The 13,151-nt window shown below is 48.3% G+C and overlaps 1 protein-coding gene across 1 annotated transcript; it reads right to left on the bottom strand.

Annotated features, from left to right (window-relative positions):
* Positions 1-3,824: 3,824 nt before the first annotated feature.
* On the bottom strand, positions 3,825-11,363 carry LOC105474303 (keratin 4). Its single transcript, XM_011728874.2, has 9 exons — positions 10,846-11,363; positions 9,000-9,214; positions 7,985-8,045; positions 6,640-6,735; positions 5,932-6,096; positions 5,568-5,693; positions 4,917-5,137; positions 4,636-4,670; positions 3,825-4,526 (listed from the first exon to the last, which is right to left on the bottom strand). The coding sequence occupies exons 1-9, from the start codon at positions 11,305-11,307 to the stop codon at positions 4,345-4,347; spliced, it is 1,563 nt and encodes a 520-aa protein (XP_011727176.1). The 5' UTR covers positions 11,308-11,363; the 3' UTR covers positions 3,825-4,344.
* Positions 11,364-13,151: the final 1,788 nt, after the last annotated feature.

Below are 13,151 nucleotides of genomic sequence, written 5' to 3'. Positions count from 1 at the left end.
GGATATTCCAAAGGGGTGGAGCCACTCCTAGAAGACTTCTAGAAGAAAGGACTGCTCTTAGGTATCAGAATCCTGCCCTCTGTAAGGAGAACACCTGCCCCCGTCTCTAGCATCTAGGACCAGCTTCTTCATCAAGACCCCACTTCAATACCGCCTCCTGCATGAAGCCTCCTGTGAGTGCCAACCCTTCGCTCTAGACTACAAGTAATTTTACTCTCCTCTGGACTGTCATGTCCTTCATTTGTAACTTCCAAAGTCATTTATCTGTCTATCCAGTTACCAAGTTCTTTATGTGCATGTTTTTATCTAGACATTATCATCTGTACTGAAAGCTCCTTGAAAAGAGAGTATAATTATTCTTTCCATAATGGGTCCCCATTGCCCTGCACAAACTAGGCACTCAGTAAACATTATTCAATTGACATTTGTTAAACAGCTACTATATGGCAAGCACAGTGGCCCTGGAATGTCAAGATTAATAAAGTCATGTTTCCTGTCCATAAATAATTTATAGACTAGTGGTTTGTTGAGTAAATGAGTGAATGGGTGGGTGGATGGATGGATGGATGAATAGATGGATCATGGATGGATGGATGGATGGATGGATGGATGGATGGACGGATGGATGAGTAGATGGGTGAATGGGTGGATGGCAAATGACAATCAAAACACTTTCTCCAGAAAGTGTCTTCCCAGCTTATCTGGCTTCTCGTCCACTTTCTCGAATTTTTGAGGATCAAATCCACAACAATCAAGTAAAAAAAATGCAGATGCAGAACAGTCCTACCTTGACCCAAAGCCAAGCCAGAAAACCATGGGCAGCAATGAGCCTGAGTCTGGGGCTCCCACCGCCAAGACCGTTCGTGGCCACAACTCTACACTCCCGGCCTTCTCAGTGGAATAACGAGATGACTGTTCAGACTCTACCATCAACACGGAAAAAAAATGGAATGGTGCTAAAATGGCGTTTTTCTCTTCAGCCTGCTCCCTCCCTTTGTCCCTCGTTGGCCCACTATTACCGTGTCCTGAGGGCCCACAAAGGGGGCCCACCTCCCTCAATTATTTCCCCCCATAGCTGTCTCACTAAACCCTGAACATCCACCCAAGACATGAGAGCAGTCGTGCCTTATTCTGAGGTCCTCTGGTCTTAGAACCCAAAGCCTGGGCCCCATCAGTAAGTTAAACCAAAACCCCATGGTAGAACATTAAATAAGCCCCTCTTTGCTGTACCCTTCTGGTTTTACTAGCAACGAGGTAGGGAGACTTCAGAAGCATTAGTGAGAACTTTCTGGAACTGAGAGGGCTGAACCCAGAGCAGAGGGTCTTGGTGAGGTGGGAGGGATCTAGGCAAACATAACAGTTGCTTAGGAGCCGACAGGTGCCTGAGCCAAAGTGATGGTGGGACTACTACAGTCAGGGCTGGGAGCCGAGAGCTTGGGGAATGGAGTCAGGGCAGATGAGCCAAATAAACCAAGTTAGAGATTTGCCAACCTGCAGTTGGGCCCTTCAGATGTAAAAAGTGATTTCTGTATACTTAGAGGTGAAGCATTTAAAAGAAAAGGGAGAGCATGGGGCCTCCAACAGGGCAGATAATGCAAACCATGTCTCCCTGTTTCCTGAGCACTAGGAGCTGGCCAGAATCCAATTCGAAAGATCAGAGAGAAGGGTAGTGCCTATTATCTCAGCAGTATATTTACCCTAAATATCCCCTCTGACTAGCCAACCAGCTTCAAACATATGAATCAAGGCCAGGATGCACTCTCCTGGACTGTTCTAGAAACAGAGATCAATGTGAAGATTTTTCATCTTTTATGTAAAATAGAAGACTTTTTTTTGAGACAGAGTCTTGCTCTATCGCCAGGCAGGAGTGCAGTGGCGTGATCTCAGCTCACTGAAACCTCTGCCTCCTGAGTTCAAGCGATTCTCCTGCCTCAGCCTCCCTAGTAGCTGGGATTACAGGCTCCTGCCACCACGCCAGGCTAATTTTTGTATTTTTTGTAGAGACGGGGTTTCACCATGTTGGCCAGGATGGTCTCGATCTGTTGACCTTGTGATCCGCCCACCTTAGCCTCCCAAAGTGCTGGGATTACAGGTGTGAGCCACTGCACCCAACCTAAGAGACTTTTTATATAAATAAGAAACACTGACACGCTTACATAGCCATGTGCTTATGAATACAAACACGTTTATTCTAAGATGCACATACACACATATAATCTATGGCCTGACCTTGCAGTGTAAATCACTGAGTTCAACCAAAGAGACACTGAGAGGCACGGAGGGCCGCTCAGGCTGGCTGCTCCCACACTCAGGGGGCATGGGAAATGCTTTAACCTGCCCCTTGCCTCTCCGTGAGGCCCATCACAACCTGCAGCCTCCTGGTGGGCGAACCTGAGAAGCTCCACCCCTACTTCCAACACTTAACTCCTCCTCCCCACTCCCAGAAACTAAAAAAAAAAAAAAAAAAAAAAAAGAGCCCATCAGCATTTTGCCAGGGGAGGAGTGCAGCCCTTAGAAGAAGTCAAAGCCGCCAAATGCGGCTGGCTGTAGAGACTTCCTGGTCTGACACATGGGGCTCAATGAGCCCTAAGACAATGGGGACTTTAGGGCCAGGCTGGTGAAGGACAGAGCCCAGGTTCCTCCTGGCAAAGTCCCCTGCCCAGAGAGCACAAGCCCCTGAGATTAATGCTTTGCTGCTCTGTCCTCGCTTTCCCAAAGGCAGAACAACCCTGAGCCTACCTTGGATCTGCATGAGGGTCCCATGGGCAGGGACTGGTCTTGGGAAAACCATGTGCCTTTCTGCCTGCACACCATGAGGCCCCATGGACACAGGGCTGGAGGAACTGGAGCCTGAATGAACTCTGTGGCAGTCAAGGGTGGGAGGTGCAGTTGGGTGGCCAAGGCAGAGAGTGCATTCTGCATCTGCGGCAAACTGATTCGGGTCAGACTGCAGAGCAGGAGCTGGGAAATCTTTGGAAAAGGGGAGACTTTGCTTTTTTTCTATACTCAGACCAATTCCAAGTACCTTGGACCAATTCCAGTATAGAAAAAGGGTGTCCTCAAAGGCTCTACCCAGACCCCCACCTCTGACTATCCTCTCCTCACTTCTGTAATTAGACAGCTCCCTCCACTGCTGCTCCAGAAGCCCTGCTCCACCTCCAACATTCTTTGCCACTCAGGGAGAGCACCACAGACATAACCCCAGGCACCCCTGAGGAGCTGGGGAAGTGAGCAGCTCATGAAAACTCTAGGAGAATGACGCACATGCATGCCTCCTTCCAACAACCGTGACCTTGTTGATTCTTGGAACAGGTTCCTGAAAGCCTTGTTGGGCCAGTGAGATTTAGCCCCATGCATGGAATTTCATGAAAATAGGGAGGCCTTGCTAGACACAGAGTATAAGCACTCTCATAAGCTCCATACCTTCTTGCTCTATATTCAACAGAGACCCCTGGCCTGCTTCTCTCACACCTGTCAAATGCCCCCCACCTGCAGACTTAAACCCCTTCCCTCCAGGTTTATTCCAGGATCAGCATTGAAACAGTGCTGCCCCAGGTTGCCCTACAATAGCTAATGTGTGTGTAATTGTCGGCCGCCCCTTGTATCTGTACAACTGCCCTGTAGGCAGCCTTCGGCCTCTATACACTGTACTTCTACCCCAATAATTCGAGCAACCTAGAAGTAGAGACCTGAGAAATTATTCGATGACCCAGATCTGTATAGACGGATCCTTCAGACCCTCAAGCATCCACCTTCACCAAAATTGTCTAGTTATACAGGATTTTAGAGACCCCTCCCCAGGGAAAAACGACCATTGCTCAAAATGAATGACAATAGCATTTTATTGAAGATTCACCTGCAGATGGATAAGAGGGAATGACAGGAGTAGAATGGGACACTAAGTAGTTCTTGTCCTAAGCTTGCAAGGCCAGGTGCTACCAGGTGATGGAAAAGTAGTTTGGTCCTGATGTAGATGGATAATACAGGATCTGGTGGGAGATGGCATTGGGCTGGGAAGGGACATATGTGACCCCAATAATTCTGGAGATGACACTCTTGGTCATTTTCGTCTCTGTCCATAGGAGGTGAGTTGTCAGCTGACATCCCTCCCACTCCAGGTGGGTCACCAGGCTCAAATCAAGAAGAAGCTACCAAACTCCAAGAGGCAGAGTCCCTGTCCCAGCCCAGGAAATCATCCTGGGGCAGAGAGAGCCCATGGGATAGTGGAGGGGACACTAGTAAGACAAGCCCCAGAGAGGGAGGATGGAGGTAAAGTGAAGGAAGCACAGAGATACCAGTGCTGGGCCCAGCCGGACACAGTGAGCTGCAGGGACCTCATTTCCTCTATCGTCTCTTGTTCAGGGTGGTGGTAGAGATGATCTTGCTACTGGAACTGCCAGAGACACTGCCACCAAACCCAAAGCCACTTCCAGAGCCGGAGCCAAAGCCACTACTCAGGCCAAACCCAGAGCCACTTCCTAATCCTCCACTGATGCCTCCAGTGCTGGTGCTACCTCCAACCACAGCTGCAGAAAAGACACAAAGGACATAGTTATTCCAATGGTGCCAGCACCCAGGGGTCTCAGCCAAGACCCAGGTGAATGAACAACTACAGCAGGAGCAGAAGGTACTTACAGATGCTCACGGCACTCTGGCATTCTCCAGACATTCTGTGGGGGAAAGAAAAGGCAGTGAACCTCAGGGAGCACAGAATTTCATTCAATAAGCCCACCTCACTCACCTCTCTTACCCTTGAGCAGCCTCTGAGTTTGAGGACCCAGTGTGAACCTGTTATCTAAGCTGTCCTGGTTCGTAATGCACTGGCACAGCACTGACGCTTGCAGCCCGGCAGAGGTACAAGCTCATGGCCCTGGACCTCTCCGGCCCTCATGTTCACACCCTGCCTAACCCCTCACCTGCACTCCTCGCCCTCCAGGAGTTTGCGGTAGGTGGCGATCTCGATGTCCAGGGCCAGCTTCACACTCATGAGCTCCTGGTACTCACGCAGCATTCGTGCCAGCTCCTCCTTGGCCTGCTGCAGGGCAGTCTCCAGCTCTATGCGCTTGCTGTGGGCATCTTTAAGGGCATTCTCACCACGCTGCTCTGCATCAGCCACGGATGCCTGAAGAGTCTGGCACTGTTGACAAAGGCATTAGATAGGTGGTCAGCAGTGCCCTGCCTTCAAGGCCTCTACACCTGTCCCCTACCCTGGTCCAGCTTTCCTTGGGTCAGGATGTCAAGATTCTATCTGTACTGCCCACTTTCCCTGACACTTACACATCTCATTCACTCCAGCCATAGCCCACCAATGCCTCCACCTGACTGATTAAATAAAGATGAGCAAAAACCCATGAAGAAGAGCCAAGAAACCTATGCACCAGGAGCGTCATGTTGTGCCAACTGGGTTATTGCTGAAAAAATCTGGGTATGGCTTGCACAAAGAACTGTGAATTCCCAGCAACAAGCTCAGGGTCTTCTGGCCCGATGCTTTATCTGCCTGTCCACTCTGGAGATGTCTGCCTGAGGCCCCTGGCCTTGTGCTTCATCTGGAAGGGAGAGACACCCACCTGCTTCTTGATGTTCTCGATCTCTGCCCGCAGCCTCTGGATCATCCTGTTGAGCTCTGCGATTTCACTCTTGGTGTTCTTCAGGTTGTCTCCATGTTGGTCAACTGAGATCTGGAGCTGCTGGACCTAATACTCAAGAATAACACAGAGAACCAGGGGTCAGGGGCATCTGGGTAGGGTCCATTCTCAAGTGAACTCAGTGAGAATTGCCACAGGTGGCAATTCAGACCAGGACCAACGATGCCCGGAAATGTCTGTTCGTATCTGACTTCTGTTGGTCTTGAGCTAATGATCCCCTGTTCACAGATGTAAAAAGCAGAGCCCCAGAGCCAGCCCCATCTCCTGAGAGATCCACACCACCCACCTTGGTCTGGTACAGGGCCTCGGCCTCAGCCTTGCTCCTCTGGGCAATCTCCTCGTACTGGGCACGGACCTCAGCAATAATGCTGTCCAGGTCCAGGTTGCGGTTGTTGTCCATGGAGAGGACCACGGACATGTCGCTGACGTGGGTCTGCATCTGGGACAGCTCCTGCAAGGCAAATGTCTCACATCAAATAGGCTTTTCCTAGCCCTCTAGGAAAGCCTTCACTGACCTGATACAGGCTCAGATAGGAGCAGAGCTGGCATTCACAATGTGTAGGAAGGGGAGAGATAGGTAAAGTTCTAAGCAGAAATCAAGTGGTTGTGACAGCTCAGAATGGAAGAGCAATGCTTCTAGTCTTTACTGGTCCCCAGGAACCATAAGCCACTCTGTCTAATGCAGTGAGTGTCGGTGTGTTGGATGGAAGGGAATGGAACAGATCCATTTCACCAGAAAAAATGCTAGACAGCAATGAATTCTATTCCAAGCACTCTTTAGATCTAATCACCCCTTCTAAGACCAAGACTACATCTGGTTCTAAGAATCTCCCAGTTGAATTTCCCACTTCAAACCTTTCTATGCATGACCTTGATGAGAACCCACTGCCCTAAAATAAGGGAGCTGGAGTCCTTTCAAAGAACTGTGAATCCCAGCCAGCAGCATCGCAGACAGGGGATTCCCTTTCCCTGAATGGAAGGGAGGATCCCTCACCGCATCATAGAGGACCTTCAGGAAGTTGATCTCGTCATTAAGACTGTCCACCTTGGCCTCCAGCTCCACCTTGTTCATATAGGCAGCATCCACGTCCTGCAGAGGAGGAAGGAGGATAAGAGATGAGGAACAGGAATGCCAGTGGGGGGGCGGGGTACTAAGTGACACCTACAGATGTTCTCAGCAGCATTTAGGAAAGTCTACTCTTAGGAAAGACTACTCAGCAGCAGGTGAGCTGGTGGGGGACCAATTTTATATATTCTTCCCTTAGAGCCACCTGAAGACATGGAAGTTGATTATCCAAATAGGCTTTTCTAATAGTATGGAGATCTCTCAAAGAACTAAAAATAGAATTACCATTGGATTCAGCAATCCCACTGCTGGAATTCCACTCAAAGGAAAAGAAATCATTGTAACAAAAAGATAACCTGCACTCATGTTTATCACAGCACAATTCACAATAGCAAAGATATGGAATCAACGTAAGTGTCCATCAACAGATGATTGGATAAAGAAAATGTGGCACATATACACCATAGAATACTACTCAGCCATAAAAACAGAATGAAATTATGTCTTTTTGCAGCAATGTGGATGGAACTGGAGTTCATTATCTTAAGTTAAATAACTCAGGCACAGAAAGGCAAGTACCACATGGACATAGAGCGCGGAATGATAGACAATGGAGACTTGAAAGAGGGAGGGGTGGGAGGGAGGTGGACATTGAGAAATTACTTATTGGATACAATGTATGTTATCCCAGCAATGGATACACTGAAAGCCCTGACTTCACCACAACACAAACTATCCATGTAACAAAATTACACTTGTACCTCACGAATTTATAAAAATAAAAATTGGCAAGGTGCGGTGGCTCACACCTGTAATCCCAGGACTTTGGGATGCTGAAGCAGGCAGATCACCTGAGGTCAGGAGTTCGAGACCAGCCTGACCAACATGGAGAAACCCTGTCTCTACTAAAAATAAAAAATTAACCAGACGTGGTGGCACATGCCTGTAATCCCAGCTACTTGGGAGGCTGAGGCATGAGAATCACTTGGACCCAGGAGATGGAGCTTGCGGCAAGCCAAGATTGCACTCCAGCTTGGGCAACAAGAGTGAAACTCCATCTCAAAAAAAAAAAAAATGCAAATAGGCTTTCCTCCCTACCTTAATTCCTTAGAACCTGGTTTGGTTACCCACTTTCTTTGACTGTATAGATCTAGGTAGTTCCAAGTAAGTGGAGATGAGGCAGAGAAGGACCAAACCCATGACTTCAACCAAAGACCACTCCCCAAGGGAAGGAGCACCCTGAAGGCACTCCCTACCATCCTTCGTCTCTTACCTTCTTGAGGACCACAAAGTCATTCTCAGCTGCTGTGCGTTTGTTGATCTCCTCTTCATATCTGGGGGTGGGCACAGGGAGAAAAAGACAAAAGCCCACAGTGAGCTGGTGTTTCTCAGATCTCTGCTGCTTGTTTTCAAGCATTTCCAAACAAATTTGGAGATATCCAGGTAATTAGTTACATTTCCCATGTTTATACAGATATTCATTTAACCTACATTCACTGCATTCATTGAATATAGGAAGTACCAGTTTAGGCCAAGGTTTATTCAGAGACATGAAAACCAAACTTTAAAGAGGCTGTTTTCGAGAGAAAACCCAGCAATGGTGTAGTTGATTTAATATCCATGGAAGGGCTGTACTTTTGGCCATTTTGGCAGATTAAATTCTCAGCAATGTCATCAGCACACTCCATTTTCCTTTGTTTGGTGGGTGAATGAATTGAGAGAGAGGGTTGGTATTTATTTTGTCAGTCCTATCCCATAGTGAGTTTAATGAGAGGTGCTGTGTATTCAGTGTTCACTCTGTGTACTGAAATATGCCACATGCTTTCTCTATTTCATGTTATTTCATTTAATTCTCACAATCCATAAAGTAGGAATATTATTCCCATTTGAAGATGAATAAAACTGAAGCTCAGAGAGGTTCAGCAGCTCACCCAAGGTCACATAGATAGTAAGTGAGGACTCAGTATGCAAACCAGCTCCATCTGTCTCTACCGCCTGTATTCTTCTGACCATATTATACTGCTTTTCATCTATTTGGGTTCTGATCTTGTTTGTATATGGCAGACCCAAATCCCTGAATCTATCATTGAATTTCCATTTGGAACAACTTGTGGTTACTAGACCTCACCCTGTGAAAACGTGACTATGTCGATGTAGGAAAACAGACTAGAGGGCCTTCCTAGCCACCTTCAGAGCCTGAGATTCTAAGCCACTGGAGAGAGGCCCGGGAGCCTGGGTGTGGCTGGGCACATGTGTCAGATGGCGTCCCTTCCTTCCTCCCCACTTACTTGGTCTTGAAGTCCTCCACGCTGTCCTGCATGGTCTTCAGCTCAGACTGCAGGCGCCCTTTGTCATTGACCAAGGTATCTAGTTGCTTCCTCAGGACACTGAGGTAGGTCTCAAAGAGGGGCTCAAGGTTTTTGCTGGAGGTGCTGGTCGTCTGCTGCTGGAGCAGCTTCCATTTGGTCTCCAGGACCTTATTCTGTTGCTCTAAGAACCGCACCTGTGTTGATAAAGGCACCAGCCAACTGATAATGGCCTGAAGTGTGGCAGGAGGGCCAGCCAAGGCCAACACCAACCCAGTCAATCCCAGGGAACCACACGGCCCAAGAACCACCCAAGTAGGGCCACTATGTTGCATCTCCAGGGCACCACTCACTCAGGTCAACATGATGGCCCCATTCTCGAGCCCATAGCACCAAGGGGGTCACATATGTTGTGGAGAACAGAGCACAGCCAGAGCAGCAGGGCCTGACAGTGCAGCAAGAACAACTTCCTAACCACAGGCACCCAAAGCCCCAAAGAAGAACATTAAACTTCTGTGAAATAACAAAATGAAATTAGGAGACATCACAGTCTGGAGGCTGTTGCATTCAAAGTGATCCTGACCCAAAGCAAACAAAAGATAAAGTCACTACAGACTTTTTTAATAAGCTTACTTATCAATGGACCTGGTGTGTCCCTGTGAACCTGTGAACAACTGAGTATAGATATTTAAAACCAGGGCCCTATACACATTATGAGTCTCACCTAAACTCCATTCTGCAAAGGACTTCCCTGAACTTTCCCTCCCTCTATGAAAAAATCTATCCAGATGAACCAAGACAGCAGCTTAGCATGACATTTCCACTTTATGAGCCTCAGAACCGAAAGGAAAGCAGGTAAGGGAGACTGATCACATTTTGAACTCGAAAGGTAAAATGAGATGAGATGAGACAAGGATGCATCAAAGAGCCCTGAGTTTTTGCTGTCATATCTGCATGTCCTACAGTCACAGTAAAACCTCTTTAAGCTACTGTGGGTTTATTCAAACTAGCAAGAAGAGCAAATATGCACCTTATTCTACTCCAAGAGTGTTCATTCTTGCCCCATATGTCGAAGCTGCCTAAGACTTTGATGCCTGGTAAACCAGGGCAATCTGGACAAAAGGGCGGCACTCATCCACCCAGTCATCAATCTTTGGATGACTCGGCTCTCTGGGGCTGCGCTGCTCACTATCATCCATCATGCATGACTGTAACTGAGCTTAAAGAACTTGAACTTCTAGACATTGCATGAAAAAGGAAGTTGGGCTACAAAAAGAAAAGACCTGTCTCCTCCTTTCTTCAAACAGACCCAGACATGAGCAGTATTGTTTAATCAAAGGAATGAAAAAGGTAAATTTCCAAGGCCCTGGTGAGACCTAGAATCTGCCACTGGAGCCAGTCCCTTTTTCACTTGCACAATCAGCTTAGTTTTCTTCTGTTGTAAGAGCAGAAGTGGCCATTGTTAAGTGATTAGTGGAGTTAACTGCATTATATTCAAAACCAAAATCTGAGAAGAAGCAGAGAAATAATGAACCCACTTTATAGCTGGGATGACTAGAGCCACAAAAGTCAAATGATTTGTCCAATATCCCACAGCATGTCTAGGGAAATCCAAACATTTAACTGCCTTGAACCTCCCACCTTCCCACCAGCCATGGGACAAAAAAAGGAAGGCTAAAAGTCACGATGCCCCTTCAACAGCTGGAGAATTGGGGCCCGGGGAAGTTCAGCGGTCTTCCCAGCACCTGTGGTAGGCTCAGGTCTGAGACCCCACGACTCAGGACCCTTCTCTTCTAACTGCCCCTCTCCGGCCGGGGACATAGCTCACCTTGTCGATGAAGGAGGCAAACTTGTTGTTGAGGAGCTTGATCTGTTCTCGCTCCTCTGTCCGGACTTTCTGGATCTCAGGGTCAATCTCCACGTGGAGGGGAGTCAGCAAGCTCTGGTTGATAGTGACCTCCTGAATTCCCCCAGCAGGGCAGACAGGGAAGCCAGAGCCACCCTTACCGCTGAAGGAGCCCCCAAATCCACCGCCAAAGCCACCAGTGCCGAAGCCTCCAGCACCTCCAAAGCAGGCGCCTTGTCGTGACCCAGCCACGCTCATGGAGATGCTCTTGTTCCCCCCGAGGTTGTAGAGGCTCCTGCTGCCAAAGCCCCCAGAAGAGCATCGGCCAGCACCTCCAGACACGGAGACTGAGCTGAAGGCACCTCTCTTGCCACTGCCTACGATGGCTGAGCCACAGCTGAAGCCCCGAGGCCCACCTCGGACACACTGCTGTCTGGCAATCATGGCTGCAGAGAGTAAGCTGGGAGCTATCAGAGAAGCAAGAGGGCCCAGGCCGGTGAATGCTGGAGTCCTCAACCTGGGTCTCTTATATGTGCTGGAGCAGCAGGGCTTGGTTGCAGGGGCATAAAGAGAAAAATCTGAAACATCTCTGGGCTTGGCCCTTGGCACAAACCCATCCTTCCCGCACCTGTTGAGCATGTCACTAAACACACCTACAGAAGTCATCTGGAGGGCACAGGTTACTGGATCCCATCACACTCCTCTCTGGGAGAACCTGAACCGGCGCCCCAGGGCTTCCTAATCAGAAGCCCCTGCCTGGGCCCAGCCCTCCAGGTCCCCACCCACTGTACCTCCATCTCTCCAGCCTCACAGTACCTCCTTCCTCCAGAAAAGACATCCCATCACCCATCCTCTCACCCTACAGAATGTGGAGTTAGAGGGCCTGAGTTTGAGTGCACAGTTTGCCACTTCCCAGCTCTGCAAATCGGAACAAATTGTCCTCTGAAGCCCAGTTGCTTTCCCTATAAATTGGAAGTAATACAAATATTTGCCTTACCACTTCTCAGGATAGAGTGAGCTAGTGATTAACGGAGTGCTCTGTAAACTGTCAAAAGCCACATGTATATTTGTTATTCTTAGCATTCTTATTCCTCCACATGTGCTTGGCTCCATGTACCCATAAAAAGGGGAATATTCTGTATGCCAGCCTTAGCCTTCTAAACCTAGATCCAGATTCACTTCAACTTGGCCAACAGCTACTGAGAACCTGCCAGGCATGGAGCTAGGTACTAAGGAGATGGGGGAAGACAAAACATCTTCCCTAAGAAAACCCTGACTGTCTTTCTCAGCCCTGGGTACCCATGCTGCCTTGCAGGCCTCCCTTCAGTCTGTGCTCGCACAATTCTAGACGGGCGTTCTCCAGCAGGGTCTGGTGTTGTGCACTCTGCGACTCCATTTGCTGCCCAGTTGTTTGCTAGGCGCGTTCTGATTTTCTATAATGGTGCAGAATTCGGGGCAAGAGTTCATCACTTTTTTGCTGCTGGGGATCCCTTTGGTTGAATGATGAAACCTGTGGATCCCTTCTCAGATCAATGTTTTTAAACGCAAAATCCTAGTTTTAAGCCATAACTTAAATTTTTCCCAGCTGAGTGTAACAGATCTGTGTTCAAATCCCTCCTGTTGCCACTAACTAGCTGTGTAACCTTGGGCGGGCCATCTAACCACTCTGAACCCATCCAATATGGTTTGGCTCTGTGTCCCCACCCAAATCTCATCTTAAATTGTACTCCCATAATTCCCACATGTTGTGGGAGGGACCCGGTGGGAGATGATTGTATCATGGGGCAGTTTCCCCCGTACTGTTCTTGTAGTTGTGAATAAGTCTCACGAGATCTGGTGGTTTAATAAGGGGAAATCCATTTCACTTGGCTCTCATTCTCTCTCTTGCCACCACCATGTAACAAGTGCCTTTTGCTTTCTGCCACGATTTTGAGGCCTCCCCAGCCACGTGGAACTGTAAGTCCAATAAATCTCTTTCTTTTGTAAATTTTCCAGACTCAATTTGTCTTTATGAGCAGCGTGATAATGGACCATCCAATCCATCTTCTCATCTACCAAATGGGACATGTGCCTCACAGGGAATGAGACAATGTCCCCATGGTGCCTGGCATATAGGAGGTCAGCAGGCATTCATTCTCTTCCTGCCCAAGCTTTGTCATTGTCATTTACAAGGAGATATCTGTTGTATTTGTTCTCCCTCCTTTTCTCAATTCCTCATGGATGAAATGACCCCAGGTCTGAGGAAGAGTGGTCACCAGCACCTGATTAATCCCACAGACCCAAGCTGC

Source organism: Macaca nemestrina, chromosome 10 (genome assembly GCF_043159975.1).
Source record: "Macaca nemestrina isolate mMacNem1 chromosome 10, mMacNem.hap1, whole genome shotgun sequence".
NCBI lineage: Eukaryota > Metazoa > Chordata > Mammalia > Primates > Cercopithecidae > Macaca > Macaca nemestrina.
The sequence above is the reverse complement of the archived record's forward strand: the minus strand, read 5'-3'. Positions and strand labels throughout refer to the sequence as shown.